This window comes from Hippoglossus stenolepis, chromosome 15 (genome assembly GCF_022539355.2).
Source record: "Hippoglossus stenolepis isolate QCI-W04-F060 chromosome 15, HSTE1.2, whole genome shotgun sequence".
Classification (NCBI taxonomy): Eukaryota; Metazoa; Chordata; class Actinopteri; order Pleuronectiformes; family Pleuronectidae; genus Hippoglossus; species Hippoglossus stenolepis.
The window spans coordinates 14,022,001-14,045,195 of NC_061497.1; the positions used below are offsets into that span (position 1 = coordinate 14,022,001).

At 40.8% G+C, this 23,195-nt stretch overlaps 2 protein-coding genes and 1 long non-coding RNA gene across 3 annotated transcripts; 1 reads left to right on the forward strand and 2 right to left on the reverse strand.

Moving 5' to 3' along the window:
* Positions 1 to 5,573: 5,573 nt before the first annotated feature.
* Positions 5,574 to 18,754, reverse strand: LOC118122377 (pterin-4-alpha-carbinolamine dehydratase 2). Its single transcript, XM_035179076.2, has 4 exons — positions 18,452 to 18,754; positions 17,208 to 17,339; positions 8,396 to 8,476; positions 5,574 to 5,852 (listed from the first exon to the last, which is right to left on the reverse strand). The coding sequence occupies exons 1-4, from the start codon at positions 18,572 to 18,574 to the stop codon at positions 5,757 to 5,759; spliced, it is 432 nt and encodes a 143-aa protein (XP_035034967.1). The 5' UTR covers positions 18,575 to 18,754; the 3' UTR covers positions 5,574 to 5,756.
* On the forward strand, positions 18,741 to 20,326 carry LOC118122378. Its single transcript, XR_004698461.1, has 2 exons — positions 18,741 to 18,998; positions 19,587 to 20,326. It is a non-coding gene; the product is annotated as an uncharacterized LOC118122378 (long non-coding RNA).
* txndc15 (thioredoxin domain containing 15) lies at positions 19,429 to 23,095 on the reverse strand. The gene is made up of 6 exons (XM_035179075.1): positions 22,887 to 23,095; positions 21,469 to 21,779; positions 21,013 to 21,159; positions 20,387 to 20,550; positions 19,851 to 19,981; positions 19,429 to 19,779 (listed from the first exon to the last, which is right to left on the reverse strand). The coding sequence occupies exons 1-6, from the start codon at positions 22,981 to 22,983 to the stop codon at positions 19,583 to 19,585; spliced, it is 1,047 nt and encodes a 348-aa protein (XP_035034966.1). The 5' UTR covers positions 22,984 to 23,095; the 3' UTR covers positions 19,429 to 19,582.
* Positions 23,096 to 23,195: the final 100 nt, after the last annotated feature.

Consider the following 23,195-nt stretch of genomic DNA (forward strand, 5'->3'; position numbering starts at 1 on the left):
GCTGGTGGTTATATAAACATTTGAAACAGAGATTTATTATGAATACGATTGTATAAATTATAAATATCTATGAGGCCAAACTGTCTTGCTTTACAGCTAGCTCCTCTACTATTGGTCTAATCCACTTATATAGTTAGTAATAGACTATTCGAGGGGTGGTCTCGTTGCTGGGGTTTTCCAGGCACAGCCAGAGATCACCTCAGATCAGTTTTGTTAAGAAGAGGGTGAAATATCTCATCCATGTCGATCCCTGTGCGTTCAGATACTCTGCGGAACAAGACAAAGTTCAAACAGGCAGAAAGTGAAATGTTGTATTTTCAGCTTCAGAGGGGAGAAGCATAATGTGGAGGTAATTCAACACTTGCAACGAAATTAGGAAAAACAGGAGAAAATGGAGACATACACTCAATAAAAAACACAGCTGGCACGACATAAGGAAGTAAAACATGAGCCGGTAACAATAAGCTGACTGAGAATCCCACTTTTCATTTTAGGAATACAGTGTCAGTGGCCTAATAATGAGGCAGAAGCTTGTAACATGTAGAAAACTTACAATGGTAAGACAGGAAATTATTACAATAATAGAAATTATGGTGAATACCATTGTAAAAGATATATTTGAGGGTTGAGGTTGAGCAGAGACTTAAAATCTGGGTTAAATAAAGACTACTTTCATAGTTTCTGGTGTATTAAAGACCAGCTGCCCTCACAACCTCCTATATACCATCAATATGAACTCAGACATTTGAAGTGTCAGAAAAAAGGCATACAATTAAAACTGCAATAAGTTATAAACTATACAAGATATTAAAAAGATTTATACAAATTTCGTGTCATAAGGTCTTAAAGTCTAAAAGCGTAAATTAAGTTTCAAGCTGAAAGTATACTGAGGTAATTTAATTTCCGAAGAAGTAAAAGTTTTAGAAGATTTGAACTTTCCAACTATTTATTTCAATGGGCACATTTTCTGACAAAACTATGAATATTTAAAATAACGTGAAGTATGTCAGAAAACAAAATAAATCTGATAACTAATCCTATTGAAGTTTGATTGACTTTCTATATCAAATCCAACAAAAGAATAATAAGAACCTATAATGAAGAGTTTTTGAATCTGAGAAAAATATATAGTGGGCAAAAAACAATTGTTATATAAAAGTGTCAGCCCGATCCTTCTCATATCAACTTTGATGAATGGAGCTGAATATTTATCACAAAATACTGATTCACATTCAAAATAGCATTTTCCCAATAGCACATGCTGTTGCAAGCCTTGAGTACAGCAGTATAAATCCCTATAATTATATGTGTCCTGAGAAAATGATGTAATTACCACCAAGATTGTATCTCTGTACCGCAGTAACACAAAGCCGACACATGACATGTCATTTTAGGATTAGTGACTGTGCTGAATCAAGCTGCAGTGACCCCGCAACAGTGTTGTGTGTGTGTGTGTGTGTGTGTGTGTGTGTGTGTGTGTGTGTGTGTGTGTGTGTGTGTGTGTGTGTGTGTGTGTGTGTGTGTGTGTGTGTGTGTGTGTGTGTGTGTGTTTGTGTGTGTGTGTGTGTCACTACAGAGAGGCTGTGGGTGGCTGGGTGAAGAATGATTCTTACTGTACGCAGGATCTGGTTTGACACACTTTATTTATTTTAGAGTGAGCCAGTTATCTCACTTCTTAACTCATCAAAACCTCTAAATGGTAGTGGTGCACATGGTGTCATTTCAGAGGCGGGGATGAAAAACTAAAATCCTGTTGCTCTCTTTGAAACATCCTGGGGGTTCACGTAAAGAATTCTGGGAGATGTAGTAAAATACACAATACTAAGCATATTTTAAATATCATTGTGAAATATATTAATATATAATATAATAATTTAGTTTGCAATTTGTATGTGAATGTATTGAATGTGTGCACAGAAATACACAGTACAAAGTGATAAAATATGTTGTAACAGTGATAGAATAGATTATGTTTGTTGTTATGTTTTATTATGTTTTATGTTTGGTTCAGACATTCATGCCGCCTCAGTATGTACTGTAATAATATTCATATTATTAATATCATTAGGATCGAGCCTTCGGTTTACAAACAAATACCGGCAAAACTAATGATATTCAGTCGTTCAGCTGCATTTTGTCATTAGTGCTAATAAGGAAATGTTAGAATGCAAACATTAACTCAAACCATAGACTGTATATAAAGATAAATGATGTATCTCCACTTCCTCCCGCTGTCCAGATATGAAGCCAAAATATTCCAGATACGAACGCTGTCATCTTGTGATAGAGTCACATGGTCCAACCGATACAGGCGCTTGACCAATCACGAGCCAGTCTCAGCTGTCAATCATGATGTTTCACAACATTTTTAGCTACAATGACAGAAACCATCTTTGAGAGAAAATGTTTTGTGCATGTACTTGGACGTCTGTAGTTTTGCTTGTGTCCCATCTGGCAACATGGAGGAGGTGAGGTGAATGACCTATACTGCAGTCAGCCACCAGGGGGCAATCAAGATATTTTGGCTTCACTTTTTGGGAGCTGTCATGTCGTGCATCTTTATATACAGTCAATGATTCAACAACAAGAGAAACATTTTAACCATTTTGAGCATGTTACCAGCTGATTCCAGTTTAAAGCGTCAAAAAAGACAAAACTTAACCATAAAATAAAACCGCTTCACTGTTTTGTTACTTTCCAGTAAAAAAAATAATCACCTTTAGTGATTTTACTATTTTAATAAAACCCCTTTATTAAAAAATCACTAAGCTAAAACAGGGTTTATATTTCTGGAGATACAGCTCATTGACAACTGGACATGATTTTCATACTGCATGGGCGGCTTCACTCTGGAATCAGCATGACATCCATTACTGAGATCCGACATAACCAGAGGAAAATGTGTTTTCCTTTGGACCAAAAAAGTAGTACTGACAACTTGTCTTGTAAATGGAAGAAGACAGCGTGAAACTGCCATTTATCAGTAATACAGACAACAATATGTTTCTGTTCAAACAGATGAGAACCGTCAGTGATCATCCGGTAGTTACCGCTGAGCCACATGGGAAATGTACAAACAGGGTGCATTTGATCAAATAACAAATTCCATACAAATGTCTCTGCCAATGTTAAGCTCCCGGTTGCTTTTTGGCATCACGCAGTGATTACTATCAGTGGTGAGTCTGCAGCCAAACCCACAACAGACGAGCCCACATGCTAAACACTGGCCCCTGGAGACTCCCAAAGCAGACTTAAGTCAAGATTGACTCTCAGTGACATCGTTATCTTTGCTTGGAAGTGTCAGATTGCAACTAGCAGTCTTCCAACCATGTACGCACAAGGCTAGGGCGTGAAATTGCGATTCGCACACTCCAGGAGAAATATGGGCCGCAATCACATACAGCGGCTCCATGGAAAAAGCCCAGAAAGCTTCTCTCGTGTTTGTGGTTTCTTCTGTCACAAAGCGAGGAAGGTCCCACTCCATCTTTCTCTTTTCACCAGTGTTGCTCTCAAATGCACAAGACTTAATGTAGGGGAGAATTATAATTTTTCCATGTCAAGTTCCTGGAAAAAGGAATCACCACCTGCCCTGCACTCATCTCATTTCTCTCAGTTTGTCAACTGCCGTCCCCACAGTCTCTGCTTCTTATTCCTTTTTCATTCTGTGTGTGTGTGTGTGTGTGTGTGTGTGTGCTGGCCTTGCAGAATTAGAAGGTGAAGCTGAAAACGGGTTAAGGGGCCAGAATCCAGGGAGTTCAGTAATGGGAGGACTGGCTTGGCTGCCTGCTGCTTCTGGCCATCAGCCGAGGCCAATTATCCGAAGGGGCCACATCTGGCCTGGCCTGGTCTGGCCCGGCTCGGCCTTGTGTAGGAATGGCTGTCTGGTCACTTAAAAGTGCCGGCCCTCCTCCAATGACAGAGAGTGGTCTGGGAATTACTAAATAATTTCAAATCAACCGAAAGTAATTGATCAACAATCATTTTGATATTTGTTTCTTCCCCCCGTGGAAACATGGTTCCACATATCCCACAAACATCTGAGCTGCTGCAGGTGAAGGTGCCGTCATGAGACAATACAACTGATGCTCAGCAACATCCAGCCAGATGCAAAGTGCTTTGTGCTATTAACTTAATAGCACAAAGTCACTAATCACAAAATGTTGCTGAGGATGACTGTCATTCGTTTTGCAGGTATTTCGTTGTAAACCATGATAATACTTATAATAAAAAGTTTTTATTCAAGTTTTCTCCAGCCTTGCAGTTATCTTCCTGTATGAAAACGGAGTAGCTGTGTACATCAGTGTTGTGCAATTTAACACATATCAGATGCAACAGTTATTCTTCGGATAAATGAACAGGGGCCCAAGTGCTCGCAAATCATCTATGCAATGTGATACATGTCCTATTTCAGACATGTGATCTAATGTGACCGACATGTATGTGGGCCTGGATGTCCTTCACTGTAAAACAAATGTGAAAATTTGACAAATTATCTAATTTAAGTAAACACAGAGTATGAAATTCAAGATGCCTTGATAGCTGAGGCCAAAGAGAAATGGGTAAACTGAATTTTGAGTTTCATGGGTTTGAACCGAACTGAGATCCAGTAATGTCATCTGATACGCATTAGCTTTTCAACATGAGAAATCTAAATGTTTTATATCCTTTTACAGAAATCATGTAAAACATTGACAGTGAACCACATGTAACACATTCATCCGACCAAGGTAGTAATTAAGATTTGAGTTTATCTTTCCCTATGGGTGTGATCAGGATTTTGCTAAAGATAGTTTAGGTTTGTAAATTATGATTTACTTTCAACTTACAATGAATTTGCTTTGGTATGTGGTGCATGTAGCAAACATAGCAAGTACAAAAATAGGGGGAAGTAAAACATATTAAGAAGAAAGTGCAAAAAAGACAGGAACCTTAAGTACAAGAGCAATACATGAGAAAACTATAAAAGTATAAAAATATGTACTATAAAAAAATATTGTAAGAATAAAGGAGTAATTTGATACTGCACAGTTTTTACACTTTGGTTTTTGGATCAATCATAACAGTCAAGATATAATGTATTAGTTAGTGAGCTGTGACTGCAGCTTCATATTTCCCAGACAGACATGTGGGTGGTGAGAGAGAAACAAACAGCGTGAACACAGTCCTACTGACTTGGCTTCCATTTCTCCCTTTCCTTCTTACTGATCTTCTCCTGATGGCGATCCAGTCCGGAAAACACAGCAGCCCCATTCAACTCATCCCCCACCAAACCGTAAATCAAATAAATCCCCTTCCTACTGACTTTGACCCCTTCTTCATTCTGCTCCACTCTCCAGGGCCAGAGGAGAACATGTGGTCTGGTGGAGGAGTGACAGGGAAAAGTATCTTCTGGATCATCGGGACACAGTTTCTGCAGGGCAATTACACATCCTAATTCCATGTGTGAAAATAAACACTGGTGAAAACAAGAAAACCACACGGTGACATACACAATGAAGTGAAATCTGCCAGAATCAGTAGTGATGGTGTAAGGTTTTCTACAAAGTCCATATAAATGAAAAAAAATAACACAGTTGGATTTCAGTGAATTTTATTCTTATAGAAAACATAAAAAAATGATCTGTAAACAATATTTTCACAGATTCTATTTGAGAAAAAATCAAAGACGGGTACTGGACATGTAGGAGATAATACATTTCTTAGCTGGGATTGAAAAAAATTGAATTAAACTTTCAGATTGAAAGACAAAAAATATATCACATAGAAAGTGAAATTTTGTCGATAAACTTGGCCATCTTGATGTCCCGTTTCGACAGTCCTCCACAGTCGTGCGTTGTCAGTGTAATCTGGACCTGTGAGGACAAGTCACCATTGTTTCACGTCACAAAATCAGGTCAAAGGCCAAGAAGAAAAAACAAACAATGTTGTAATCATAGTTTGAATAAAAAATATCTGAACATGTTCAGCGTTTTCTGGTAAAGAAAAGGGGACAATAGAAGCTGGATACTTGCTGTGTATACTGATACGGACCTACGAGTCTGAAAGCCCCCTTCCAGTGAAAATCAAGTTTTTAAACATGTTAACATGTCCCCCTTGTGAATGTTATAAGCTAAAAGAAACTTTGCACAAACTAAGCAGTCAACTCCATGGCTGATTGGTTCCACCTCCAACACTGTAGTTAACAATTGCCAGTCTGAAAAAAAGGGTTTTGTAATGTCACAGACCTAAGAAACAAATCATGTAAACTTGTGGGTGGAGCTCAGGAGCTGCAAAAGGCTCCCAAACTGCAGATGAGCTGTGAGGGTGGGGAGATGGGGAACAGGATAATCATAGATTCCGGTCATGAAATGATGAAGGAGGTCGCCGAGTTACAATTAAGCCATTTTCCTGACAAACCTTTTATATATGTATTTCTGAGAAGAGTTTTAGGAAAGAGTAACATGCTACTGAGTGGGACTTTAAGGTTGTGTCATTTGCAACCCTCAAATAACTATAAGGGTGCTCGGAGTCCCTATTAGCCATGGCTAATGTCCTATTTTGCTACGTTAAAAAATTTGAAAAGAAACTAAATCCTGGATCTCCAGTTTATCCAGATCCGCTCCAGAGTTCAATGGAAGGGTCATGCCCCACCCTGCCACTAAACAGGCACGCAGAAAGACAGCAAAGGAAACCTAACCTCGTGGGCAGAGATAATAAGCTGCTCCTTTATGCTTTTATACTCGCTTGTGAAAGCATAACTTGACAATATTTTCTGCCGGTGGTCGTAAATGTGCCTTGTATTTTTTTTGTTGACTTAAAAGCTTACTTTCATGGGCAGTTGGAGGGTAATTCTTGACTAACAGCAGTTTATGTAACAACTCTGTACTGTGCAGCTTCTCCAGTCGACTCCACCTCTGCACTTAAAGGCACAGACATGACATTTTTCTTCATTTCAGAGAGAAAGCGTAAACACATATCTCCCCAAATGGAGAAATATTACAATGAGACTTGAGCCACAAAAAGTGACATACATTAAACTGATGTTTTATTGGAGTAGCTGAAACTTTACACAACAGTCCTACAATAATTTTCTCTTCATGAAGATTATGATATTATTTTGTTTCACAGACGTGCTGATTCAACTGATGGTAATTTTTGCTGCTGCAAATTGATGATGTGTGTGTGGGAACTAAAACCTGGCAACTGTGTATATATATTTGATATATTCATATACGTGATAGATTCAGTGAACCTCCAACTCCAACAATATAGATGACGCGTCTCCACTTCCTCCCACTATCCAGAAATGAAGCTAAACCATCTTGATCGGGGGATGGAGCCACGGTATCAAAGTGCCGTCTATACACACACTTGACTAATCATGTGTCAGTCTCAGCTGTCCATCATTAAGTGTCACCCAGTTGTTATAGCATCAAATTACTAATTACAACCAAAGGTATATTTAAACTTTTTTGTTGGGTCTGTGTCCCATCTACTAACATGAAGGAGGTGGGGTTTATGACCGATGCTGCAGCCACCCACCGGGTCGTGTCGTCCATCTTTCTACAAAGTCTGTGTTCACAACGCATTCAGAAACATTTGAGAGGATGTTTTTGGCTCCACCCACAGAGGTGTGACTCAGCCAATGGGGTGCAGCTTTGGATCAGAAAACTATTTTCTAACATTGACAGACACAAAAACAGAACAGACTGGAATATTAGCAGTAGCTCAGTACACAGCATCTATTTTGTCAAGGCTGAACCTCAGTCATTGTGGGATTTATGTGTAAGTGTCTGGTGGAAAGTGCTGTGGGGCCCAGAGACCTGTAGCACCGTGCTACAGCCACTTTAATAAAGAGTGGATTAGGAGCAGCATTCCTCTCGGAGCGGCCTGCTTCCACCACACAGTAACTCAGTGGCTGCAGCCTAATGCTGAGAGATTTTCAGGGACTGGGTTTGTCATATCAACCATTACTTTATTTCGAAGGCAGAGAAAGTGAGTGAGTGTTGGGGCTGCGGGGGCTTCGTGGAGGGCTTGGTAGCGATATCTGCAAAGCTTTTCACAAGAAAAACGATGGGATTACAGTGTGAAGCTACTGCGTTTTCTTTTTTTCTGACAAATGAACTGTGTGTTTCAGGCTCTGTGTGCAGAGCTCTCTAGAACCAGTGCAGATTGTTTGACATGAACAAAAAATCTGACTTTATCCAGAGTTGACTGATCTTGATGTGTCTGTAATTTGTTATAAACTGAGCGCAGTGTTGTAAATATGGCTGTAACTCAAACATTCAGACATGATAACACTGTTTGATTTCACAAGCTACGATTTCTGTTATGGATACTACACAAAAGCAGCACTGTGAGTGAAACCTCAATTACCAGAGTGTGACTCAAGCCATAATGTGGAAACAGTTATTACCTTATTATATACATTGAACCATTCTGGGTGATGGTTCATCTTCTCGGCCTGCAGAGCCACACGAGACATGAAGCCAAACGCCTGGACGTGAAGAAACAAATCGACCGTCAATCAAAAACAAGTCTCTTCTTACAAAACCTGCAAAGCTAACTCTAAAAATACTTTTTTATGCAATTAGTTTCATGATATAAGGCCAAATAGAATGCAATACAGTTCAACAGCACCAACACCACTATAAGTTCAGATCAGTACTTAATTGTCCCATTAGGGGAAATTTGATAATTTGTCATTAGCCATTTAATAAAAAGTTTATTTATTGCGTATAAATGCTAAACAGGGGTAAACAAAAACGGATGACCTGTAGCACAGACAGTTTCAAAAGAAGTAGCGAGGAGAGGAGAAGAAGAGGAGAAGAAGAGGAGAAGAAGAGGAGAGGAGTTCTCCTGCAGCGTCTGCAGTGTCAGTTCTGACCTGGCCCTTTGCTGTGTGTCTTCCCCCATTCTCTCTCCCCATGTCACACTTAACTGCCCTGTCAATGAAGGCGAAATGCCCCCCCCCCAAAAAAATAACAAAAAAACAATAATCTTTTTTTTATTTTATTGGAAAAATAAATTTATTTCTGAAAGAAACTCTGGATCCCCCCAAATTGAAATACTCAATCCACTGCAATTGCAACTGGATAAAAAAAATGTGTTGAAGTACTCAAGGTCTGAGTCAGTAAAGTGAAGATGAAAGAGATTTAAACATGCAGCACCAGACTCACACACACAGCACAAGGAGCAACGCTGCCATCTGAGGCACATGTAGAAAACAGTCCTGAATGCACGTGTATATTACCACGTAAGGAGCAGAGATCTTGCATGCACACACTCATACACAACATACACACTTCATATTTCAAGTTGGGCATGTGGCCCTCTCCAATCACAGGCCATCCAGGGAGTGATTATGGTTATTCTAATTATCTACAAAGAGAAGAGTGAAATCCCTCGTCATGCCCACTGTGAGAGGAGGAGAAAAAAAAAAACTGGTGGACCTATTTCAGAGCAATTTCCCACTGCAATCTCAATTAAGCCCCTAAATACTTCCTCCCTGCCTAATTAAATCAACTGAAACGCCATTGTTTACAGGCCGTGGCTGCAGCCCCGTCCACCACCTGACATGACAAAATAGAATTACTCTCACAGAGGAAATTGCGTTGAGCCTTTTTAGTGCATTGTAACCAATTTCTGAGACGTCCTGTCCGTTGGCCGTGCAGCGCGGCTCGTGTAACACGATCGGCAGCTCGATCAAATTGCTTATCAAGGAAACCGTCTCCCGATCAATTTAAGTAATTGGCATATTCCTGCAACTTGACCCCGCTGGCACCAATTTAGAGACTGAGGCGGTCTGCTTTTTCTCAACTCTCATAGGCTCTAATGGAGATGGTTAGGCAACCTGTCATGTCAGGTGTTGCCCGAACATGTCCCCTCTCTCTCCCTCTCTCGCTCTCTCAGGGCCGAGCTCAGGCTAATCTGCCTCTGAGAAACTTTGAGTGACAGGTAAAAGGATTCAGTGTGAAAACTTAATGGTTCATGCACATTGTCCAATTTCCCATTGATAAACATCACCGTCCATTATTTGAGTTATTGCAGAGGGAGACATATTAGTTTCTGCGCCAAAAGTCCAGAATTAGTTTCAAAGTAAAGCCGCTGTAATGAATATTTTCATAACAACTATTTACGAAATTACAAAAAACAATCCGACAACTTGAAAGGGCTCGATCGTATCGGTGACATTTACCACTTGAATCTTAACAGCCAGATTCCAACACGTGACAAATAAATTCATAAACATCAGACTCAGAAAAATTATATTGTTGCTCTGTAACTCTTAAACTTAAATAAGTTCAACGCAAAAGGTGATGATGTGTCACTGTTGCCTAATTTTGAGGATTTTGATTCGCCGTCCAAATGTTGGATGTTGATTGAGGCTCATGACTTTAAGAGAATATTTTTGCATTTCACTGGTTTCTGGACATGTGTGAATAATGGACGTCCTTCCCTCTTTAATACAGGGAGGATTCCTTTTTTTGCCAACTGGGTCACTCCACTCTACAGCAAAATTATCAAAATAACACAGTTGTAGATTCCCTGATATTATGACGGGCCTGTAACTGCAAACATCTGCAGTCACATCTGTGTGATGCATTTCCAAAACCTGGCAGAGGAAGGAACTTCTAGTCTGGACCAATAATTGGTCACTTCACTTCAGTTTTAATTCAAGAAGTATATTTTTCTTCCAAAGCCAGCTCCGGGCACGATGAAGCTCGTTGATGATCAAGAACAAATGTTGTATTAGCATCCAAATAAGTGTGTTTTTTATTTAAATTCTGAATCAATTGAGTGAATCAACCCCAACCGGAGCTTGTGCTCGCTATCCAAACTTCTGCTGCATTGCTGTTGTCACACTTTCCAACCCTGCTTTGAACCACAGAGCAAAAAGTCCTCCTGGGGAGAAGGGAATGTGAAACAGAAGACGATAAGTTCAGGCTGTGTGCGACATGAACCCTGAGAAAGGACGTCTTGTTTCTCAAGAAGACAAAAATGCACAGAAAGCCGTAATCTCCCTCGACAAGTGAATTGGAGTTGAATGTCCAAAAAGGCTGAAATACTGAAAAGGTCTGAAAAATGGTGCCCTACATGAGCCTCCTCTCACAGGTGGTGGTCCCTGGGGGGCAGTAAGCAGAGTAGCAGGACACAATGCTGGTGCAGCGCCTGCCTGTCACCTGTGGGTCACCTCAACGCCCTCCACTTGGGCCAAACAAGAAAATAAAACCAACGCTCAACTCCCAGCTGAGGTCTTATGTCAACAGAGGTCAAGGACTCTCCTTCTCTGAGTGCTTTGTTTACCCTGTTTGTTTTGCACGGGGCCACACGTCTCGAGTCAACATGTCAGCCGGCCGAGGCGACTATCCATCCTCCCAGCCAGCCAGCAGCCATTCTTTCCAACTGGCCCAACAAGCTGTAGCTGTCAGAGTCAAATAATTTGACATGACAATATGCAGGCCCCCATCTCAAATAATCAGAAACACCCGCAGGCAGACCCCCTCTATGCCCCTTTCCCCATGCGCCCGCTTTTGAGGAGTCATTTTGGTGCTATTACGGCATGATTGTCATACAACACTGGATGAGACAATTTGACGTCGGAGCAGAGTGGTGTTCTCTCTCCCATTGCGGCCGTGGGCTGGAATACAGGACTCAGTTTCAAACACATGTGTCTGTTATTTACAGATCGGTTTTCCACTGCTGCGCGGTCCAGGGGCTTAGAAACGCCTGCTCTGCCTTGCCAGGACTAAGTGCATGCAGATTGTGCCTACTCTGCTCGCCTCTGACAGACACACGTGCACGCGCTGATGCATGTACGAATGCACACATGCAAACCTCTCCGGCGTTGCACACAAGTATGCGCCGACACACACAAGAAGACGAGCTGCTCTCCTCCATTACACACCGCCATGACTACCCGATGATTACCGTGCAAGCCCCATCATCACCCGCGTCAGCATCGGTCCGCTGGAAAACCTTTGCTCCTCTGCAGTGAAAGGCTAGAACGCTGTGAATTGCACGGTGGTGCTGGTGATGATGATGATGATGATGACCACACCTCTTATGTCTCATTTCTCTTCTTACCCAAACACAAGCTTCCAGCTGGCCGGATACGGCTGCCCGCTAAGTTGACATGTAACTTCAATATAGAATATCGAATAATGATGAAGTGAGGCTGCCAAGTGCTGAGGTTCTTTCATGTCGAAGCGAGGGCTCTGCTCGGCATGTGAAACATCATCGTCAGGTATTAATCTTCTCAAATTATCGTTCGTAAAGTGGAGAAACTCAGTGAAGAGCTTCAATTTGATACCCTGACAAAGATGATTCATGCACCGCAACGCTGCAAAGACTCTTTAAGTGACTAATATCTTGTGTAACAAATGTTCACGCATGTCACCTCCTATTTATGTAAAGAGTGTCATGTAATGCTCAAGCATGGCGCTAAGGCTGACTAATGCAAACCCTGTCATTAACTGCAGGGTTTCCAGCCAGGGCTTAAAAAGACACTGGGCTCGTCAAAAGCGCAGCAGACGTCAGGGCCATCTTATCTTACTGAAGAACCGATAGCCAGATTATCTAACCAACTCCGCTCGGGCGCCACACCTCGTGGCTTCCCTCCAGCCATTTCCACGAGACGATATGAATGCAGGACGCCTACAGTTCCCAGGGAAAGTTCCCTTTTGGAGACAGGGGTGATAACTGAACACCGCTGAGCTGGGTAACCAGTCTCACACAGTAAGGGATATGGTGAGAGCACTTTAGTAGGGACAGTGTGGTAGATCAGCCTAAATTGACATTTTGTGACAAATATTCATGTTTTTTTTATTGCAACCATTTAGAACATTGTATTGTCAGAAAATGACCAGTCTTCTGTATCTCCATTATAATTTTCTTCTGTCACGGTGGAAAAGCCACTGAAACTGTTTATTACCAAACCAAAACTGTCCACTGACAAAATTCTTTGAGGGTTAGCAGCTCTTTAAAAACAAGTTGTCTCACCACACCCATCACATAGTATAGTATAGAAGGTTTGGTAAACTCTGGGAACAACATACTTGAATAACTCAATTATATAATTGAAATGAACAATTAATTAAGTCAGAGCTGATTATTTCCAATACTGATCAAATATAGTTTTTCAGTTAATAGTTTAATATTTATTAACAAGATTTCATGGTTTTCACAAGTGAAAACATGCTAATCATAGTAATTTTGGAGGTGAAGTCAAATTGATTTTAAGCAACAGCTTAAACTGTCTAAACATATCTAAAACTCAACCATTCAAGTCTAGATAGGTAATTTAAGATGATATGAAACAGCAAATCTTCATGTTTGACACCTGACACTGACCATCCAAGTCCACTAATCACTTATCTGGAAAACTGAAATGAGCTCTTCATTGATGGACATCCTGATTCTCCTGTTTTAACCCATAAAACATATCAATGCTCATTTTCCTGGTTGAAAAGTTTCTGCTCTTCAGCAAAGGACAAAGGCAATGGAATGTCATCATTGTCAACCTCGGCTAACACACCACAACAGTTGAGCATGCACAGCTCACCTTCCCAACACACACACAAACAAACACAAACGCACACATCTAACCCATTTCACTTCAATGTTTCCAACTTCATCCACTGAAACATAAAGCAGACCGTCGTCTGTAAACAGTTGTGACATAAATGTTGATGCGTAAACAATATCAGTGCCTGCAACTTTAAAAAAACAAAAACAGAATTTACAGTATTAAAGACACTTAAAGACACACACACACACACACACACACACACACACACACACACACACACACACACACACACACACACACACACACACACACACACACACACGAAGAGCTTCTCACTGACCAAAGGGAATCCAAAGAAAGGATTTCACCACTCAAACCTGATTAAATACACTGGACTTGACAAGGAAAATAACTCACATTTACTCCTCAGACTGCTGCCACTAACGACGCACAGTGTACCCACACACCGCAGATAAATGACTGTGCTGGTTACAACAGCATCATAACACTTTCCACTTGCTGTAATCAAAGAAAAGTAAACTCGAAAAAAAAACAAGCTGTCATGTTCCTTTTAAATTCATTTGCAGCCATGAGGTGGCTCAGTGCCTCAGATCCACTTCAATGGACCGTCACTGTGCATTTACATAGTCATGGGTGCAGCTCTATCGCCCCCTAGAGACCAAAAGATGACGTGTCTCCTCTCACAGAACGGGGATTTGTTATTCTCATTATAAACTCTCAGGGATCTGGTTTCCTCAAGCCCATCACTCGCAGATAAGTGGCGAATGGAAATCAGCCAGCACGTCGCTCCTCATCTCCATTCCCCTCGGGTAAAAGCGCTTTTAAGAGCAGCCACGAAAACCCGGCGAGAAAGTTTGTGAAAATGTTTGGGTGGTGGTGGCTGGAGAGAGAATAAAAGAGGGTGAAAAAGAAGGACAGACGGAGAGACAGACAGAGAGAGTTGCCAACATGTAAAATTGGAACAATGTGATCTCATTCTCCCAATAACATGGGGCACAGCATGGGAATGAGAGACAGACAAAGACGGAGAGACAGAGGTGGGGAACGGAGGGTGGCAACGAGCAAGAAGAAGAAAAAAACGAGAACATCTACCAGAAGGAATGATGGGGTTGTTAGTGGTTTGTGAGCCAGATGAAACATTTTAACCAATTTGATTGTTTGTGAAAGAAATCATTCTGATCGAAACCCCAATTGCTGCCAACTGGCCGCCTGGCGTGTGTCAGCGTAATGCTGCCTGACGTGTTGGGGTAAGAGGAGAGGCTTTAGAGCCAGGACGAGCAGATGGGGGAGGTCAGTGCTCGGCCCCCCAACTTCAAACACGGGGAAGTGTAAAAACAGACTATTTTAGGGGCTAAAACAACTAACGACAGGATTAGAGGAAGTCCGCTAAGTGGCCTTGAGATGTTGCAGTTTACGTCGCTCAAGTACAGTTGCTGCTGAGGCAAAGTAGTGAGCTGCCTATCAGCGCTGTGCCAAAAAACATTTCTTCAAGATTTTCTTTTATCCACTGAAGTGTCAGAATTGGTCTCAACTCCCACAAAAGGACACAGAATCTATGATACAGTTGAGAGGATATGATCTGACTTGTCCTGCTTTGATAAACTATGTGCGTCTGCTATCCAGGAATTCTTAAGGTAGCTCCATTAGTCAGATGTTCCCACAAAAAAAAAAGACTATTTTTACAAGAAACACATATCAAAAATACATATCCGTGGGAACAAGAATCCATGATAAAATATTATCATCTCAGCTTTCAGTCATATCACACTTGGTCATTTGTGCACTTTGGTTACACCAACACAAGTTCCTTTCACAATAGAAAGCTCCAGAAACATATATTAAAAACACACCTTGAGCTCAGAATATTTTACAGAGACACTATAAGTATAGTGTTTTCTTCATTTAACAAACTGTAGTAAATTTTATACAAGTGCTGAAGACTTGTTTCAAACTTTTCCATCACATTTTCTCACAACTCATCAGGAACACAAAATGAAGGAACCATCTGTTAATAAACTTCTAGGTGTATATTGTAAATAACTGCATAGTTTTCTTCTTTACCATCTTCATTGTTTTGGTTTCTGAATCAAATAATTCTGTTACAGTGTGCTTGTTAATAATAATCAAAATGCAAATATAATATCAAATGGCACAATTTCATTTTTTTTAATATTGTCTGTTTGTTTACTTCATTTAGGAACAGACATGTGGTATGAAACTGTGATTTGTCTTTGTTAGCTGCAGATTTTTATACTTACATGTTGTGTCATTGTATGTCATGTAATCCAGTGTAGGATAAGACAGTTCAGTGTTGTGACAAACAGATAAAACATGAATTAATTTGTTCAAAAACAAATTAATATGGCTCAAAGATTGAGTCATTTTTAAATATTCTCAGTATCGGTATTTATTATAACTTTGGTCTTCCTGTTTGCAACATTATTGAAAACTTTCAATCCAAGATATGATAAACTTTTTCAAAAACTTTGCCTATGCCAATTCCAGTTATTTACATTAGCACTAAAATAAATAAAAATTACTTGACTATTATAGTAACATGTAGTAGATGCAGTAACACTTTCAGTATTTGTATTTTTTTCGTTTTTCATGTGAGGTTTCCAACATGCTTTGTCTTAGTTTAGACCCAGATCATCCATTTACTTTCACTACAACAGCCAGTAACAATGGAGGCTTCTCTCAAAAACATTTTTTTTTCAATATTCATTGTTTCTATTTATAGGTAGGGACAAAAAAAAAAATGGAATCAAAAGGAACCAGTGAAAGCGGATAGGAACTCGCTACACCTGCAACCAATCAGTGTATAAACAGATGAATTTGTGTGATTCCGATGTTTAGCAAGCTGGCCTGCATGCATGTGGTGGTCTGCGTCCAGATCCCCATCAAACAAACCCCCAGCCAGCGAACGACAGCCCCCTGAAGACCACAGCGGATCACAGACACAGACTGATTTCCACCACTACAAACTGTACCAGCCGTCTGGAATAACACTACAAACACTGAAGCAGATGTCAGCTGCCTGAGTGTGTGTGTGTGTTCTTTCTTTAAGAAGATATATAAGCTACACAAACTTTACATCAACAGTGCAGTGATGGACATGACTTGTTGTCGAACTGCTGTGGGAGGAAATTATTTTTAGTTTTATTCTTCATTGTCAATGGAAGAAACCAAAAGTCAGAATCACCCACAGCTAATCTCCATGTACCTGCCCACATTGACCCAAATGTGATCTCCGCCTCAAATCCAAGTTTTAACAAAAAGACTATTTTTAAACACTTGTTTGACCCCAATTACCCATCAACTCCAACCAGCTCTGTGATTTAAAAACAATACTATATTAATTAAATGCGCTGCAGTGAGATTTAACAAGGCGAAAGAATTTTCTCTAAAATAAAGGATGTCTGCATTTTGGTTTATTATTGATTTCATTATATATAACTAACATCTGATTCATGACCTTCGCTGTTGTAAATAGTTTTACCTTGTTAACTGGTGTACTTTCTTACTGATCAATACAAATTGTGAATCCCGAAAACAAAAATCAAGGTCTGAAGCCAAAACAAAACCAAAAAACGTGACAAAATAAGCTTAATTTACAACAAATGTCAGAAAAGAAGCGCATCAACATATCATCAACAAGACATGCACACATACACACCTGATTAAAGGTTTTAAAGTGAAGCTCTTTGAAGATGGCATCTCGGTCCTCCACCACCATCCAGCCTGTGCCCCTGAGCTCCATCACCATGTCCTCCCGGTCTGTAGGGGAGAGCCAGTGGGCGTCCGACGACTGGAGACACAACAAACACACAGTGCATCCCTTTTACTTGTATAGCCCATATTAACAATTTACAATTTGCCACCCTGGTGCTTAACACAAATGCAGAAACCTCAGGTGGAGTCACAAGGGAGGGATCCTTCTCCCAGGACGGACAGACAGTGATAGATGGTGCATGTTAGAGAACACATCAACAATATTCATGAGAAAGGACAATGTATAACATAAATGGAGAAGTGTATCAATATTTTTAAAAAATGTAATTTATTTTTCTGTTTATTGGTATTTATTGCAAAACACACAGTCTGCTGATTTAGTTTCATTTGTATAAGAGAATTTACTTAAATACCACAGGTTGAGAGTAAAGTTTAAACACACATGACTGCAGCAGTTACCTGGATGGTACTTTTACTGCGTCCACACGGTGGCAGCAAACCACTAAAAATGAGTCTCGCTGGCTTCACTATGCACTAAACAAGCGATACCAACACAAGTTACAGCTTCTCCTGTGAACTCTCAATAAATACTCATCAAAACCCAAACCAAACTCCATTACTCATTCTGGTTCACTTTAATGTTGACCTGCTACTTGGCAAGATAATCCGTACACCACAATATGGATGTATGCCTTGACGGACCTGTTGCAGACAACTCTTCACTTCGGCACTGACACAATCAACACAACAGACTTTATTCAAGATATTCTGCAAAATAACATCACAGTTGAGCACTTGATGAATCAGGTGAGTTCGTGAAGACAGAGTAATAGATTAATTATTGGAGTTGTATACATTTCGAGTTAATAATGTTCAGAAAGTTATATCTACGAAATAATTCACGCCGAATTGAGCAATGTACACGATGCAACTGGAATATTTCATAAAATCTGCGACATGTCTGCGTCAGCTCACAGCTGCACGTGGAAACCCTTTAATTTGGAGTTTTTCCGAAGGGAGCTTGGCGAGTTTCACCCGTCACCCCGCGCTGCGGCGGGTTCAGCGCCCTCAGGTCCGCGCGGTGCTCGGCTCGAGTCTCACCCGTCGCACCTGTGTCGCGTCCAGCCTCGTGTGCGACGAGAAGATGCGTTTACAGGCGAAAGCTAACACACGCTAACTGACACTCACCATTTTGGACGCGCGGTTCCTGGAGGGAGGGGGCGGCAGCAGCAGACTGCGCAGCCCGGACAGATGGTGACTGCCGCGGGGCCATGAGCTGCCCGTCCTCAGGCTAAACATTAACCCGAACATAGTCCGCGCTTTGTCCGCTGTCCTCCTTCTATCCCCTCACCTCTGCTCGTCCTCTCACCCTGCGACTTAGCTGCTCAATCTACTGCCTGATTAAAATCACACCCTTTTTACCCGGGACTCTGGTTGACCCAAGTGTTTTTGTATGATTCATTCAGTAAGTATGGGAGCTCTTGTAAACCGTAAACAGTTCCCACTTGACAACGGTGCACATAAAAAAACCTCCAGCAGTGGGGTGGATGTGCCTCGACCGGTTGGGAAGAGGAGAGTGGGAGAAGAGAAACCAGGAACAGCTGTGTAACCATCATATTTTAAGGGCTGGTTCACCCAAAAAGTATTACAGTTGGCTGCAAAGCTGTTTACCCCTGAAACTCCAGAAGTGTTTTGTGGATTCAAACACTTCACTCACCCCTCCGTCGTCATAGTGGTGAGTAGATAATGAGTTTATTTGCCTTTTTGGGTGAACTATTCCTTTAAGCTCAGTCAGACTGGTTGTTATAACCAAAATAATAAGATGTAATTATGTTATTTAATAATAATAATTGCTAAGAAGTACCAGATCTGGATCCTGCAGCTCTGGAGTCCTGGAGATACCTGCAGAAAAGCATTAATGCATAATTTCCAACAGAAAAATCTAAAATGTTTTAGAACATTTTCTACTTTTCTTTATTCGTTGTCTTTATTTTTTTTGGTATATACGCTATAAACTGTAAAGGGGTTATATATATATATATATATATCCGAGGCCCTCAGCAGCCCACCCTCAGTGTTCTATTCTGTTCGGTTTATTTGTACTTTAGCATTATGGCTGAAAATGTAATGAAGTGCACAGAAGAGAAAAGTGACTCAACAAAAGATAATCATGTATTTTTTATTATATATCCAAATGGCTCAATTAATTAGTTTTTTCCAAAAAACACGTAAAATATCAACAAATTAGCGCATGATAAATAAACTAAATTGTTGATCGAGGGAAGTTTACATCTAGTGATTTGCCGTGCTTTTGTGTTTTCAGTCCTGATGCTCGTGCTCCTGTCCTGGTATCAGCCAGCGGATGCTGTCTGTTCTCAGGATGGCGTAAATAAAGAAGCCTGTGATGAAGAGGATGGAGAAGACCAGTAGCCAGTCGATGCTGCTCACCGGGACGCTGGGGAGGGGGCCCAGGCGGTCATCGTCCGTCACGTTTCTGTCAGTGACAGATTCAAACCCTGGGACAGACGAGATTTTTTAGATACAGCATACTTTATGTCTTTAAGGATAAGTCTTTTACCGTTCATACCTGTCTGGTTAGCAATGAATGAGGTGAGTGTCTCCAGCGTTCTGTCAGTGTGGTTGAAGCGAGCCATGGGTTTGGCCCCCTGGAACAAAAGAATGTTGGGCACAGCCACGGTCCCAAACCTTGTGGAGAGGCTGGTGGAAGATGGAGCCGGACAAGACAAAAGAATGACAAATCTTGATTGTTTTAAAGATTCACCAGAGTTACTAATTTGAGGTCTAGTTTACAAAGTAGTGAATAGGATCTAAAGGCAATTATCTGTACAAAAGCTGAAAATTATGCACACAAAAGAATTAACACACAAGTAATCAGAGCAGGTTTTTTGGGAGGCGGGCCAGGAGCTAACAGAGCGTTTCAGACAGAGGGAGCAGGAATGTATGTGTATAAGACAAATAATGTGTATTTTTAAAATATCAGCATGTAAACTTATTGCAGTTGACCTTAAATTAAAAATGATAAATTTGCAAATGGAAAAAATACGAGTGCTCTAAAGTGGGTTTTTCACTTGGAGCGGGATCAAACGTTTTCCAACCAATTACCTGCTGTGTTGAGAGGCATCAAGTGCCAAGAAGTGCATGCTGGGAAAGACTCTGGGTAGGGCGTTGAAGTGAGGTGCCAGGCTGGCGGAGAACTGGCACCACGCAGTGAAGAACAGCACAACAGAGCATTCTGTGCTGTTCACATTCAGGTACTCCATCAGGTCCTGAGACAAATGAGGGGCAGGGAAACAGATTGAGGGATGGGTTTCGAGTTCTCCTCCTGGGAGAAACATGTACAGTAATCCACTTCTCTGACATTTCGAAAATCTGAGGGATATAAACAGAACCTACTGGACGTTTAAATCCTCAAACAGACAACTAGGTGCTCATCACACAAGCATCCATGGGAAGACATTTTATTTTTGTGAATGAAGTTTAATATATAACACCACTGTTTTTGGTGTATTAGAATGAAACAAAACTGGATTCTACTTGGGTTTACGCAACAATACAGAGCTGGATTTCTGGTACTTTTGTCAGGCTAACAATATTACAAAATATGAGTATATATATATATATATATATATATATATATATATATACACAAGAAATTAAGGAAACTGCAATTAGACGTGTTGTGTTAATGGCAACCCAACAAGTGAACCTCAAGAGGGCAGCATAGATACCTGTGAAACGTTGAGGACATGCACAGTAAAACTGTCAGTTTCTGTGAAGTTCCTCTTATCACAATTCACTTTGTACGTCTTGGCAGTTTCTGTGGTGTTCTGCTCCTCGGAGGTTGAGACACCCGCGTGCACTATGTCAAGGGTGACCTGGAGGGAAACAACCAGGGAGAAGTCAAATGCTGGGAACCATCACTTCACTATGTATATTTTATCTTACCTGAGGCCAGCAGACTGTGCTCTGAATAACATGAAAATATAAAATAAAAACCAGTACAAAGCTTTAAGGGGAACTTAGACCTCATAAGTCCCTTAATCAGAAACAAAATACTGAAATCAAAAATTTGCTTATCACCAGCCTTTTGGAGAAGGTGCCTACTCCCACTACACATTTCTTTTGCAATTTGCAAAAAACTTAGAATCACATCTCTTCCCCCCTTTCCTCTTCAAGACACCAACCTGCTGTGACGGTTCGGTGCCCGTCTCCTCCAGTGACGCTCCTTTAGCAGACGAAGCGCACTGGGCACTGACCTCGTCACAAGGCGGAGAGAAACCTGACTGGAAGTCTTTTACATTTTTTGGGAAAAGGGACTCGATGTCAGACGGATTGATGGGGGCTTCAGTGCCCATCAGAGCATCTGCAATCTCAGCTGTCTTGAACTGCCTCTTCGGCAGAGTTTCCAGGTCTTCTGATTCAACAAACTTGGGGCTGTTCTCCAAGTCAGAAACAGCCTCCTCTGACAGCGTGAGCGCCAGTGACTCATCAATATCTGAAAAAATAACATTATGATAAATACGCTAAGTACACAAGACTTTCTCTCTTTGCTGCTCTGTCTGTAAGCCTGTTTTGATAGTGTAAGCAACAAAACTTAAATTCAAGCATTTTGGCAATATCTGTGAAGATAATCTTAATTCAAATAACAGTCATCATTTCTCTGCCATAAACTGTCCTTTATCTCTCAATTGCTGAGTGACCTAAAATGTCCCAAATATTTATATTTAAGGCAACTATTCCACATTTGGAAAGTGAGCTGAAAATGATCTAGCTTAATTCAAGGCCAATACCATATCGGATTCAAATAGAAGTGAAAATAAATATCACTTTAGTCTTTGATCTGCAGACTACAACTCATTTAATCATAAAATTGACACAGTGGCTCCTTCAAATTTCATGTTTTGTTTATCGCCTGTCTACAAATATAAAACAGACAATCCTCACACTGAAGGCTCAGGAACAGCCAGAGGTGAGTATCGACTCCACTGATCAAGTTAAGCGTTATAAACAGGGTTATGGAGGAAGTTAGGTTCGGGTTGAGGTAACTTAAACACACTTTGCTTTCCCCAGAATCTGCACTCAAGTGGTGGAATAACAGCAACAAAAGAACCAAGCACATATTGGAAAAAATAACCTAAATGAGGGATCGACTGTGAAAATTGTGGTGGATTGATTGTCAGTCCATCATTAAGTGAATAATCACCTAATTTAGTTGGCTCTGAAACTAACACAGTCTACAATAACAGCCCTGCCATGATTGATAACTTCAGGAAGGTCTCACTTCTCAGTATCTGTTGTAACTATTCAGTTTTACCGACACATTTGACAGAGCTGATAAATAAATACTTTTTCAGTTGGTGTTCAGTTAACATGGTCGAACAAATATTTCCTGAACCCTAACTTATAGCTCTTCCTTACACATATGTTTTAGTTTGATCGTGTATCACTAGCTTTTCCTAAATATCGACATAACGATCATAAGCTTTGATCAGCAGCGGGTGATGAAGATATTCCACATATATGATATTTGAACTGCAGTTACCATGATTATAAGCAGTGTTGTGCTAGCTCTGTGTAGCTAGCAGGCGGCTGTGTCTCTTACCTTGGGCTGTCACTGACGAAAACCTAAAAACACCAGAATGATAACTAATAAATAATAAAACGCACGAAATGTAAAGGTTGTTCCAAACCCCCGTCATAGCTTCAAGCCGTGTGCAGCTACACTTAAATATAAACGGTTATCCTGACATGCTGTAGTGAATTCATGTTCTGCAGCTTGTAGGAACCAATGTAATGTGCTGTAGCAGTCCGGAACAAAATAAACACCCCACTTCCGGGTAGAGCGGAAGTCGTTTTACCCTTCGAAAGTTCATGTATGTGTGTTCAGGATTTGTGGTTTATGTCGTCAGGA

Excerpts from the sequence above, each read along its gene's own strand:
- LOC118122377 (XM_035179076.2), bottom strand. The coding sequence starts at position 18,574 with ATGTTCGGGTTAATGTTTAGCCTGAGGACGGGCAGCTCATGGCCCCGC. Across the intron at positions 8,477-17,207 it reads ACTTTAAAACCTTTAATCAG|GCGTTTGGCTTCATGTCTCG; the intron begins GTGTGTATGTGT and ends CTTCACGTCCAG. Across the intron at positions 5,853-8,395 it reads GGTTCAATGTATATAATAAG|GTCCAGATTACACTGACAAC; the intron begins GTAATAACTGTT and ends TTGTCCTCACAG.
- txndc15 (XM_035179075.1), bottom strand. The coding sequence starts at position 22,983 with ATGACGGGGGTTTGGAACAACCTTTACATTTCGTGCGTTTTATTATTT. Across the intron at positions 20,551-21,012 it reads ATGTCCTCAACGTTTCACAG|GACCTGATGGAGTACCTGAA; the intron begins GTATCTATGCTG and ends CATTTGTCTCAG. Across the intron at positions 19,982-20,386 it reads GATGCCTCTCAACACAGCAG|CCTCTCCACAAGGTTTGGGA; the intron begins GTAATTGGTTGG and ends ATCTTCCACCAG.